This window comes from Coregonus lavaretus (assembly GCF_964263955.1).
Source record: "Coregonus lavaretus genome assembly, chromosome: 9".
Classification (NCBI taxonomy): Eukaryota; Metazoa; Chordata; class Actinopteri; order Salmoniformes; family Salmonidae; genus Coregonus; species Coregonus lavaretus.
In genome coordinates this window covers 17,346,627-17,360,276 of record NC_139996.1, presented here as the reverse complement: position 1 = coordinate 17,360,276, position 13,650 = coordinate 17,346,627, and the positions used below count along the sequence as shown (strand labels likewise).

Below are 13,650 nucleotides of genomic sequence, written 5' to 3'. Positions count from 1 at the left end.
CTGCATTTCATTCAACATAAAACCATTCCACCCCAAATCACTTCACACAATGTGTCAATGTCAGACTTTTACAATACAATAATGATCACAGATATGATCAGTTGAATCTATGATGTTAGATGCAGTATTACTTCTGGGAGCAAGCATAGTGGCAAATAAAGCTCCCCTCACCACCACCCAATCTTACTCAAGGGAGAGGGTGCAAGGATGTACAAGGGAGGTACAAGGGATACACATGTAGGGCTACACTCTACAGCAAACATGTTCTTAAGTGACCAAAAACAACTGTCACGTCGCTACAAATGTCAATCCTGGCATGTACCTCGCAGAATTTGCTGGAGCGCTAAATTGTGACGACTGTTTGTGGATGCTCCCAGGCTGAGGGGATGTGAAGCCTGTGCTTTACATCAGCAGCTGTCATGTTTTCCCGGTGGTTGTAAAACATGGAGGATGATGGGGGCATCCGGTGAATCAGAGACGGAAAGGTGAGCAACAACCATCTGAGTCTGTGACGCAGCTCCACACAAACCAGCATCTGCTGCAATATACCACTATGTAGATTATGTACATCCCAATATGTTCAAATAAAGATATCCCAATCAGCCTTAATTAATGACCTTAGATGATCCTGCAGATGATCCTTACTGCAGACGGAGAGTGAGAAAGCTAGGCAGCAGTGTCTCTGAGCTAGCTGTGTTTGGTTAAATTACCTCTACCTCCCATTTATCCTCCATACGACATCCCCATGTAGTAGCAATGCAGTATCAGAGTTCTTACACTTCTTATCCCAAGCAGAATCCTAGCCCCTAACCCTCCTGCATTTGTAAGATTACATTTTTTAACTGAGCCACTTCTGGTCCCGATTATCTAACTTCTTACCAAATTTCCCAAAGTACAGTAAACATCCAGCCAGTTCAGCCAACCTCCTCTCCTTCATGTTAACAATGAGTCAGTTAATCGATTACTACAAGCTGACGGTTGGCAGTGAATGCTTCTTAAAGTTCCCTCTTCTTCTGCATGATGACATGTTAAAGGAAAACTGGGTTGTGTTCATTAAGGCAAGCATTGAAAAATGTTTTGCAACAAAAATGTGCGTTTCCAGGTAGTCCCACACTGTTTCGGTCCGTTTTGTTTTGATGGTGCCTAATGAACATGACCCTGTTGGTAAAGCCCTCTAAAGTAGTTTAGAGTGTAGTTATCCAAGTAGCCTGAACAGAACTACCCTTGTTGTTGTACTAAACAGGACTCCTGCTGTTGAACCATACATAGGCCTATGTTGTAGCGCTAGTAAAACGACTTGACCTGCCCTGTAGTTGCCATATCTAAACCACTGCCTCTGCTTTTGATCTGATTCCCTCCCTCACCTTCCACCCCCTCTGTGACAGACTGAAGCAGGGGATGTGCTTTGAAAACTACAACAGCATTAGCATCCAGACTAGAGGTATAGATAGATACATCATCACTTAGTCTAGCAGGAATGTCAGTGGAAATGTGTACTGCAAAGAGCTTTTCTCACCCCCCTGCCATGTAAAAAGAGTTCAATGGTTATTTTGACCCTTGGTTATTGTTGTTACTGTTGTCCCGTTGACATTATTGATTATTATTATTTTAATTATGTTAATATTGTACATTTACATTTACATTTACGTCATTTAGCAGACGCTCTTATCCAGAGCGACTTATCCAAAGTAAGCTTTGGCAATATGTACACTGTTACGTCATGCCAATAAAGCAAATTGAATTGAATTGAGAGAGAGGGAAAGAGAAAGCGAAAGAGCGAGAGTGAGAGCGAGAGAGAGAGAGAGAGAGAGAGAGGGAATACAAAAATAGTTCAGGTGTGCCAGAGGAGAAACACTGCGGAGAGACTCTTCCTTCTACTCCTCCGTTCAGACGATCAATGCTGTTGTAGACATTTGAAGGCAGCCATCCATCCAGCAGTTCTGTTCTCTCTCTCCTCTCAAATCTCACACTGCCTCCACCATAGTAGCAGCTGTCTGATCTAACGCTGCACTCACTAGTCTCAGCCCTCAGAGAAAGAGAGAGTGATAGAGCTGCATCGGATATCTCTACATGCCAGTCCTGACGGGCCCATATTAAACACATTCATTTTGTACCATTTATTTTTATGTCAGAATGGAAGTACTGGTGGTTATAGACTATCTTAAGATGAATGCACTAGTTGTAAGTCACTCTGGATAAGTGTCTGCTAAATGAACTAAACTAAACTAAACTTTCCAATGTAAATGTAGGATGGGTGGAAGTTGAAAAGACAACAACACTGGTATGTTTCTTTGTGTGTTGCGTGATGAGATGGTTTTCTAGGTGATTTGGTTGAAATTACTCTTGATTTCAAGAAGTATAATTCTTCTTATCACAGAAAATTCCTGACGTTCTGAGAACCTCTCTGAATCCAGAGCACCGCGCACTCAGGACTCCTGGCATTATAACCTTGACCTATGACCCATCCTAACCCCTGACCTCTGACCATCCACAGCCTCTAATCACGTCTCATCCATTTTACACCTCTGACAATAGATAAGACTTAGCATATCAAACACTCCATTCCATATGAGGACACATTTAGAAAAAAAGTAATGTTGTATTGGGAAAAAAAACATTGTTGTCTGACATTTTCAATGACAAATGGTTCCAGGGAGTAGAAAACTAGCATGCTATGTTGGAGCCTTTCATCATTTACAAGGGAAAGTTAACATAAATAATCAACACAACAAAATCCACGAAAACCAGGAGGGAACTACAATATAGTTTTTCTTGTCTTCTCTTTCTTTGCCTTGCAGGGGGGATGTGAGCATTAGTAAAGCGTTTGTCGTTTCAGAAAATCCGTACTTCCCACAAAACTGTTAGTATAAGCGCCCCAAAAATAGAAATGTACTTCTAAAGAGGAGAGAGATAACCTAAGGGTTCCTTGCCAAAAGTAGATTTGTCCTTTTATCTTCCAGTCCCATTTTTCTTTGGCAAATGAATGGTGGAGTGGACAGAGCAGAGGAGGAGGGTGACACAGCTGCAGATTGTACAGGGTTTCTGGGAAGAATGGGGAGGGGGAGGCTTAGTGATGCATGGGGTATGGTGGGGATAGGGGAGTCATCCAGAGTCTTTCCCATCAGGCAGTGTATGGGGCTCCTTTCCCTGTGTGCCGTCTGTCAACCGCTAAGCGTCGTACTTCTTCCCCGTTCTATGGATTTGTTGGAACAGTGTCATGGAGAACGCCATGCCGAGGAGCTGCAGAGGAGAGGGAGAACACAGTTTTATTAATGTTATTGACACAGTGAATGGTACAGTGCAGCCAGCTCTGAGTGATGTGTGTACAGATGTAGGATCTTAATTTAAGCCAGTTTGCTACAGCAGGAAAATAATTCTGCAGCAACAGGAAATGTGAATTATTATGTGGATTATAATTAATGGACATTTTTGTCAGACCTGAAGTATCTTGTATAAAACATATATTGTCTGTGTATTTAAGTATTTTCAAATACACAGTCAAAAACATTTGAGTATTTGAATGGTTATTTGTAAAACAAAAACAAAAACAATTATTTAAACTACTATTTTCAAATACCTGGGTAAATGCATGCGAGTGTATTTGAGTCAGTATACCAAGTATATTTCCAAATACATTAAAATGCTTACTTCGAATGTATGTGATATTTGAAATAGTATTTGAACCCGTGTCAGATTTCTGTAGGGGTTGATACATTTTTCGTAAGGTAAAATCAAGCCTGAAATTTCAAAGTGGAAATTACAAACTTCAGAAACCTTTTTAAACCTCAAATACACTACAAGTTGCAGAAAGTTATCCGGTGATCAAATTAAGATCCTACATCTGTACTCTAATACACTAGTGTTGCGTTACATTTGTTGTTAGTGCTTCTGGGCATGTGTGGAGTTTGAGAGTTTGAAAACAACCCACAACCCAGGCTGAGAGTTTTACTACCTCCTCTCTCTCTCAGGCAGTCTTGAAACATCAAACACAACAAGCTTCCTCTGTATCTCACTGATGGAATAACGTGAGATAAGTGAGCGCATTATGTCAATGAGGCAAATTATGATGCACCGGGAAAAAAGTGTCTTCTCTTTGAAGTTTTCCATTAAGAAATAACCTGTGATACGCAGGACTACTTTCACATCAAACAAAGTCGGAAGACTGATCCTAAATTCATTATCTGAAGCAGTATGGACGGGAGTGAGTGGTACTCTTTACTACAGAACAGACCTGGGTTCAAATACTATTTAAAAACTTTCAGCATTTATTTTAGTCTGCCCGGAGTGCCATATGGGTGGGGTTTACAGTTTTGAGACTGAAACCAGGTCTGTTACAGAAGCAGACTGCACTTAATGCAGCCAGAAGTTAGCTAGCTGGCTACATTAGGCAACCTACTACTGTGATTAGCATTAGCCTTTGTAAAGCTGCTGCTGACTTTCCCTTCAGTTCCAGTCAAACCTGGGTCCGTAGGGATGGTTAGGGATACCTTCTTAAGCTCCTGCCAGTCTCACCTAATATCTAACACAGTGTGGTGAAAACAACAAACACTGTGTGATCACATTTATTATACCAGGCTCCGGAGCAAGGCCAAGCACACATTACAGATCACACCCCAACCCATACACTGTCACACACAGACCCACACCCTTGTTGTGTGTATGCACTGACATGTACTGTATGTGTATAGATGCACTTACACACTACATATTCATGTTTTTAAATGTATGTAAATTGTAAAGTATTTTGTCTGTAATGTCTTTCGTTATGTGTCAGACCCCAGTAAGACTAGCTGTCGCCATTGGCGTCAGCTAATGGGGATCCTAATAAAGAAAATAAATATATATAATTTTAAAAAATCACCCAGTCTGTCTGCATTAGGGATGCACCTTTAGGGCTTTGAACTAAACTCATGCAGACTCTCCCCAGCTTTCTCCAGCTTACTGTACAGAGCAAAGTGTCTTCTATCTATGGTTCTAGGTAGATGTAGTACAAGTATTTATATTATACTATATATATATATAGTAGAAGTATTTCCTCCCATATTTTGTTATTGAACTGATTGGACAGTAGAGACAGGACAGAAAACATAGGAGGGGTTTGAGTCAAAGGGCAGTGGGCCGGATTCTAACCCACGCCGGCTCTGGAATACACGTGTGCCGGCACTAAGCGCTGGACCACACAGGCCACAGATGTACTGTACAGTCTCACTAATGGGCTGGGGGATGTTATCTAGGTGGTGGGGTCAGGTCAAAGGTCAAAGCCCTGCAGAGGAAAGGGGAAGGATGTATTGTCCTTCTGCTGCTGCAGGCTCAGCCTACTACAGTGGCTTGCGAAAGTATTCACCCCCCTTGGCATTTTTCCTATTTTGTTGCCTTACAACCTGGAATTAAAATGGATTTTTGGGGGGGTTGTATCATTTCAGTTACACAACATGCCTACCACTTTGAAGATGCAAAAAAACTGAAAACTTGAGCGTGCATAACTATTCCCTGCCGATGAAAAACATCCCCACAGCATGATGCTGCCACCACCATGCTTCACTGTGGGGATGGTGTTCTCGGGGTGATGAGAGGTGTTGAGAGGTAGCTCAGTTGGTAGAGCATGGCACTTGCAACACCAGGGCTGTGGGTTCATTTCCCACGGGGGGGCAGTATGAAAATGTATGCACACACTAACTGTAAGTCGCTCTGGATAAGAGCGTCTGCTAAACGATTAAAATGTAAATGTGTTGGGTTTGCGCCAGACATAGCGTTTTCCTTTATGGCCAAAAAGCTCAATTTTAGTATCATCTGACCAGAGTACCTTCTTCCATATGTTTGGGGAGTCTTCCACATGCCTTTTGGCAAACACCAAACGTGTTTGCTTATTTTTTTCTTTAAGCAATTGCTTTTTTTCTGGCCACTCTTCCGTAAAGCCCAGCTCTATGGAGTGTACGGCTTAAAAGTGGTCCTATGGACAGATACTCCAATCTCCGCTGTGGAGCTTTGCAGCTCCTTCAGGGTTATCTTTGGTGTCTTTGTTGCCTCTCTGATTAATTCCCTCCTTGCCTGGTCCGTGTATTTTGGTGGGCGGTCCTCTCTTGGCAGGTTTGTTGTGGTGCCATATTCTTTCAATATTTTAAATAATTTTGGATTTAATGGTGCTCCGTGGGATGTTCAAAGTTTCTGATATATTTTTATAACCCAACCCTGATCTGTACTTCTCCACAACTTTGTCCCTGACCTGTTTGGAGAGCTCCTTGGTCTTCATGGTGCCGCTTGCTTGGTGGTGCCCCTTGCTTAGTGGTGTTGCAGACTCTGGGGCCTTTCAGAACAGGTGTATATATACTGAGGTCATGTGACAGATCATGTGACACTTAGATTGCACACAGGTGGACTTTACTTAACTAATAATGTGACTTCTGAAGGTAATTGGTTGCGCCAGATCTTATTTAGGGGCTTCATAGCAAAGGGAGTGAATACATATGCACCACTTTTCCGTTATTCATTTTTTTGATTTTTTTTTAACAAGTTCTTTTTTTTCATTTCACTTCACCAATTTGGATTATTTTGTGTATGTCCATTACATGAAATCCAAATAAAAATCCATTTAAATTACAGGTTGTAATGCAACAAAATAGGAAAAACGCAAAGGGGGATGAAAACTTTTGCAAGGCACTATATATACTGTACGCATTAGAGGAGATCCACATCCCCATTGTCTCTCTCCTTTTCCCTCTCCTTCTCTCTCATTCTCCCTCTCCTTCTCCCTCTCCTTCTCTCTCCTTATCTCTCCTTCTCTCTCCTTCTCCCTCTCCTTCTCTCTCCTTCTCCCTCTCCTTCTCTCTCCTTCTCCCTCTCCTTCTCTCTCCTTATCTCTCCTTCTCTCTCCTTCTCCCTCTCCTTCTCTCTCCTTTTCCCTTCTTCTCCCTCTCCTTCTCTCTCCTTCTCCCTCTCTCTCCTTCCCTCTCCTTGTCCCTCTCTCTCCTTCTCTCTCCCTCTCCCTCTCCTTCTCTCCCTCTCCTTCTCTCTCCCTCTCCCGCTCCTTCTCTCTCATTCTCCCCTCTCCTTCTCCCCTCTCCTTCTCTCTCCTTCTCCCTCTCCTTCTCCCTCTCCTTCTCTCTCCTTCTCCCTCTCCTTCTCTCTCCTTCTCCCTCTCATTCTCGCTCCTTCTCCCTCTCCTTCTCTCTCCTTCTCCTTCTCCTTCCCCTTCTCTCTCATTCTCCCTCTCCTTCTCTCTCCTTCTCCCTTTCCTTCTCTCTCCTTCTCCCTCTCCTTCTCTCATTCTCCATCTCCTTCTCTCTCATTCTCCAACTCCTTCTCTCTCCTGCTCTATTTATCTCCCTCCCTCCCAAACACCCTATGCAAATATTAGGTGTGTTTGGAATTTGTGTGTGTGTGCAGACAGAGTGCAGACCATCCCTGTGGTACAGTCTAAAATCATGGTGACAACACTACTCTACATTGAAGAGATTGGGCTCTGCTGGCTCTGCTGCTTCTGAGACAGAGAGGGTAGGAAATAGCAGAGAGACAGAATGCTGGAGTTAAACAGGTAGGGAAGACAGGAAGGGTAGACCAGGAAACAGACAGGTAGGGCACACTGAGAATCAGACAATAACAGAAGATAGTCAGACAAAAAGGAAAGTGTGTCAGACTTCGGAGTCAGGTACTTTAGGTTAGTTAGAGAGACAGATAGGTACTTTAGGTTAGTCAGAGAGACAGACAGGTACTTTGGGTTAGTCAGAGAGACAGACAGGTACTTTAGGTTAGTCAGAGAGCAGACCACAAGGACAGAAAGACAGACAGGTACTTTATGGTAGACAGAGACAGACAGGTACTTAAGATTAGTCAGAGAGACAGACAGGTACTTTATGTTAGCCAGAGAGACAGACAGGTACTTTAGGTTAGTCAGAGAGACAGACAGGTACTTTAGGTTAGTCAGAGAGACAGACAGAAACTTTAGGTTAGTCAGAGAGACAGACCACAAGGACAGAGAGACAGACAGGTGCTTTAGGGTAGACAGAGAGTAAGACTAGAAGGACAGACAGGAGGAACATAGAGATGCAGCAGCAGGCTGAGATCTCTTCATCAGGTCTCATATCACTTCCTGGTGTCTGGCTCTGGCTCCAGCTCCAGCGTTCCCAGCATTTGATTCCCTCAGACAGGACCAGGGTGCACCAGACACAATCTTCAATATTTCAGTATGGCAGAATGTGTGGGTGCTACTACGCCCACTGAGCATGGACCTTATTACTGGCCTGTCTCTCACAGGGAGAGGGAGAGGGGAGTAACACACACGCCCGGACGCACGCACACACCCACACACACACAGGCTCCATGGAGTGATTGCTGCTTACCTGCACTACCAAGATGCACATGCCAATGGTTCCCATGAGATGCTTATTGTCATCGAGCCACTCCTCCACCTTCTCATAGCAGCCCTAGGGGACAGAGGGACAACAATAGAAGTGTGAACAGAGACTAGCACTTGACAGAGAGAGAGATAGAAAGGGGGAAGGATGCGGGTGATGGAGAAGATATAGAGGAATAGTTAGTGACTTGATAGAGATGAATAATGGTCTGTTGAAAATGGCAATTGAAAAGCACTTTAACACGATCAATTCTGAATGTGGGAAGACATTAAATCTTTCAAACAAACAAGAGTACTGGGAAAAGAACACAGATGCAGTTAAATCACTGTAGCTATCATCTCTGGTTCATTCATACTGTTAGATGTTATCGCAAGTTCATTCGCAGGTCACTACTACTATCTCCATCTGGCTGGGGGAGTTTGTTATAGTTTCAGCTGTTACAATGTGTCCTGTCTATGCTGAAACATGCATGACTTTATCTGGCCACCCCCGCTGGGCAGGATTACATGGTAGATATTAGAACTACACATCCCATAGGGCTGGCAGTCTGTCTTCTCTATTCTAATTTGGTCTATTTAATTTGGATTGTAACGAATACATCTTCTACACTTGAGTGGTGAACAAACCACAACAATAAGATTTTAAATGTACTATCTGGGGATATGGAGGGAACAAGAAGTCCCTGACTTTGTATTGTAAAAGCAAAAGTTTACATGGTGACCAAAAATGCAAGCCACTTAAAATCTTAATGATATTCAAAACAACATCATCCTTATCTCAACACACTTGCAAAGTAACTACTGTATAGTAATATAATAATCTATTATTGCACCTTTTTTTCTGAGCAGAAAAGTGCTCTTTGTTTTCCCAGGCTTGTCACACTGACATTGGATTGTTGCATATGACCTACAGATGTACATTTACATTTTAGTCATTTAGCAGACACTCTTATCCAGAGTGACTTACAAGAGCAATTAGGGTTAAGTGCCCTGCTCAAGGGCAGATTTTTCACCTGGTCGGCTCGGGGATTAGAACCAGCGACCTTTCGGTTACTGGCACAACGCTCTTAACCACTAAGATACCTGCCGCCCCGTAGGATCTTAATTTGAGCCAGTTTGCTACAGCAGGGAAATAATCCTGCAGCAACAAGACATGAATAATTTTCTGGATTACAATTAATGGACAAGGGAAAATCAAGTCTGAAATTTCAAAGTGAAAATTACAAACTTAAGAAGCCTTTTAAAACAAGTATTACATCTTGTGACGGTGACTGCCCATTGCCCGCAGTGCCCACCCAGCGCCCAGTGTGCCCACTCACCCGTGTCCAAAACATGTTGGTGGAGTTGCGTCCACATTCTTGGTAGTGCTCCTGGCAGCAGCGGTCAGGCACCATTTTCTCCTTGAGGGCCTCGTGCCAATCTGTGTACCCTACCACCCCACAGCACTTCCACTGCAAGACACACACACACACACACACACAGGGAGGAGAGGGAAAAGGAGTCGTTAGTGCTACCTGTCTGTGAGTCCAGAGTCCTCAAACCAACTCTGATAAATACCTCAGTAAGTAGTCTACTGTAAAGATTTACACTCCCTGTACGATGCTGTCCCTATGTACAGTTGAAGTCGGAAGTTTACATACACCTTCGACAAATACATTTAAACTCAGTTTTTCACAATTCCTGACATTTCATCCTAGTACAAATTCCCTGTCTTAGCTCAGTATGGCCACTCCAATACCTTGACTTTGTTGTCCTTAAGCCATTTTGCCACAACTTTGGAAGTATGCTTGGGGTCATTGACCAAGCTTTAACTTCCTGACTGATGTCTTGAGTTGTTGCTTCAATATATCCACATAATTTTCCTTCCTCATGATGCCATCTATTTTGTGAAGTGCACCAGTCCCTCCTGCAGCAAAGCACCCCCACAGCATGATGCTGCCACCCCCGTGCTTCACGGTTGGGATGGTGTTCCTCGGCTTGCAAGCCGCCCCTTTTTCCTCCAAACATAACGATGGTCATTATGGCCAAACAGTTCTATTTTTGTTTAATCAGACCAGAGGACATTTCCCCATGTGCAGTTGCAAACCGTAGTTTGGCTTTTTTATGGCGGTTTTGGAGCAGTGGCTTCTTCCTTGCTGAGCGGCCTTTCAGGTTGTGTCGATATAGGACTCGTTTTACTGTGGATATACAGTGAGGGAAAAAAGTACAAAGAAATTATCAGTATATAATTTTAATGGTAGGTTTATTTGAACAGTGAGAGACAGAATAACAACAAAAAGATCCAGAAAAACGCATGTCAAAAATGTTATAAATTGATTTGCATTTTAATGAGGGAAATAAGTATTTGACCCCCTCTCAATCAGAAAGATGTCTGGGTCCCAGGTGTCTTTTATACAGGTAACGAGCTGAGATTAGGAGCACACTCTTAAAGGGAGTGCTCCTAATCTCAGTTTGTTACCTGTATAAAAGACACCTGTCCACAGAAGCAATCAATCAATCAGATTCCAAACTCTCCACCATGGCCAAGACCAAAGAGCTCTCCAAGGATGTCAGGAACAAGATTGTAGACCTACACAAGGCTGGAATGGGCTACAAGACCATCGCCAAGCAGCTTGGTGAGAAGGTGACAACAGTTGGTGTGATTATTCGTAAATGGAAGAAACACAAAATAACTGTCAATCTCCCTCGGCCTGGGGCTCCATGCAAGATCTCACCTCGTGGAGTTGCAATGATCATGAGAACGGTGAGGAATCAGCCCAGAACTACACGGGAGGATCTTGTCAATGATCTCAAGGCAGCTGGGACCATAGTCACCAAGAAACAATTGGTAACACACGACGCCGTGAAGGACTGAAATCCTGCAGCGCCCGCAAGGTCCCCCTGCTCAAGAAAGCACATATACAGGCCCGTCTGAAGTTTGCCAATGAACATCTGAATGATTCAGAGGAGAACTGGGTGAAAGCGTTGTGGTCAGATGAGGCCAAAATCGAGCTCTTTGGCATCAACTCAACTCGCCGTGTTGAGACCCCAAGAACACCATCCCCACCGTCAAACATGGAGGTGGAAACATTATGCTTTGGGGTGTTGTGACTTGGTGTATAGAGAGAATATGAGAGGGCCTAGAACTGAGCCCTGGGTGTCCCCCAGGGCTCAGTTCTAGGCCCTCTCCTATTCTCTCTATACACCAAGTCACTTGGCTCTGTCATATCCTCACATGGTCTCTCCTATCATTGCTACGCAGACGACACACAATTAATCTTCTCCTTTCCCCCTTCTGATAACCAGGTGGCGAATCGCATCTCTGCATGTCTGGCAGACATATCAGTGTGGATGACGGATCACCACCTCAAGCTGAACCTCGGCAAGACGGAGCTGGAGGACTGCCTGCTCCATGATCTCGCCATCATGGTTGTGTCCTCCTCCCAGAGGGCAAAGAACCTTGGCGTGACCCTGGACAACACCCTGTCGTTCTCCGCTAACATCAAAGCGGTGACCCGATCCTGTAGGTTCATGCTCTACAACATTCGCAGAGTACGACCCTACCTTACACAGGAAGCGGCACAGGTCCTAATCCAGGCACTTGTCATCTCCTGTCTGGATTACTGCAACTCGCTGTTGGCTGGGCTCCCTGCCTGTGCCATTAAACCCCTACAACTCATCCAGAACGCTGCAGCCCGTCTGGTGTTCAACCTTCCCAAGTTCTCTCACGTCACCCCGCTCCTCCGCACACTCCACTGGCTTCCAGTTGAAGCCTGCATCTGCTACAAGACCATGGTGCTTGCCTACGGAGCTGTGAGGGGAACGGTGTCCCACTGGCTAACATAAGGTGAATGCACCAATTTGTAAGTCGCTCTGGATAAGAGCGTCTGCTAAATGACGAAAATGTGTTTTTCTGCTAAGGGGACAGGACAACTTCACCGCATCAAAGGGACGATGGACGGGGCCATGTACCGTCAAATCTTGGGTGAGAACCTCCTTCCCTCAGCCAGGGCATTGAAAATGGTGACAACAGTTGGTGTGATTATTCGTAAATGGAAGAAACACAAAATAACTGTCAATCTCCCTCGGCCTGGGGCTCCATGCAAGATCTCACCTCGTGGAGTTGCAATGATCATGAGAACGGTGAGGAATCAGCCCAGAACTACACGGGAGGATCTTGTCAATGATCTCAAGGCAGCTGGGACCATAGTCACCAAGAAACAATTGGTAACACACGACGCCGTGAAGGACTGAAATCCTGCAGCGCCCGCAAGGTCCCCCTGCTCAAGAAAGCACATATACAGGCTCGTCTGAAGTTTGCCAATGAACATCTGAATGATTCAGAGGAGAACTGGGTGAAAGCGTTGTGGTCAGATGAGGCCAAAATCGAGCTCTTTGGCATCAACTCAACTCGCCGTGTTGAGACCCCAAGAACACCATCCCCACCGTCAAACATGGAGGTGGAAACATTATGCTTTGGGGTGTTGTGACTTGGTGTATAGAGAGAATATGAGAGGGCCTAGAACTGAGCCCTGGGTGTCCCCCAGGGCTCAGTTCTAGGCCCTCTCCTATTCTCTCTATACACCAAGTCACTTGGCTCTGTCATATCCTCACATGGTCTCTCCTATCATTGCTACGCAGACGACACACAATTAATCTTCTCCTTTCCCCCTTCTGATAACCAGGTGGCGAATCGCATCTCTGCATGTCTGGCAGACATATCAGTGTGGATGACGGATCACCACCTCAAGCTGAACCTCGGCAAGACGGAGCTGGAGGACTGCCTGCTCCATGATCTCGCCATCACGGTTGTGTCCTCCTCCCAGAGGGCAAAGAACCTTGGCGTGACCCTGGACAACACCCTGTCGTTCTCCGCTAACATCAAAGCGGTGACCCGATCCTGTAGGTTCATGCTCTACAACATTCGCAGAGTACGACCCTACCTTACACAGGAAGCGGCACAGGTCCTAATCCAGGCACTTGTCATCTCCTGTCTGGATTACTGCAACTCGCTGTTGGCTGGGCTCCCTGCCTGTGCCATTAAACCCCTACAACTCATCCAGAACGCTGCAGCCCGTCTGGTGTTCAACCTTCCCAAGTTCTCTCACGTCACCCCGCTCCTCCGCACACTCCACTGGCTTCCAGTTGAAGCCTGCATCTGCTACAAGACCATGGTGCTTGCCTACGGAGCTGTGAGGGGAACGGTGTCCCACTGGCTAACATAAGGTGAATGCACCAATTTGTAAGTCGCTCTGGATAAGAGCGTCTGCTAAATGACGAAAATGTGTTTTTCTGCTAAGGGGACAGGACAACTTCACCGC

The 13,650-nt window shown here is 44.8% G+C and overlaps 1 protein-coding gene across 1 annotated transcript in view; it reads right to left on the bottom strand.

The window, feature by feature from the left end:
* Positions 1–3,160: 3,160 nt before the first annotated feature.
* LOC311134414 (tetraspanin-9-like) overlaps positions 3,161–13,650 on the bottom strand; it is a gene marked incomplete at its 5' end in the record, with an annotated part of 119,203 nt that continues 108,713 nt past the window's right edge. Inside the window, 3 exons of the mRNA XM_084168090.1 lie at positions 3,161–3,240; positions 8,337–8,420; positions 9,670–9,801. Coding sequence (XP_084024216.1) covers positions 3,169–3,240; positions 8,337–8,420; positions 9,670–9,801 — 288 coding nt within the window. The 3' untranslated portion in view covers positions 3,161–3,168. The remainder of the gene's footprint in view (positions 3,241–8,336; positions 8,421–9,669; positions 9,802–13,650) is intronic.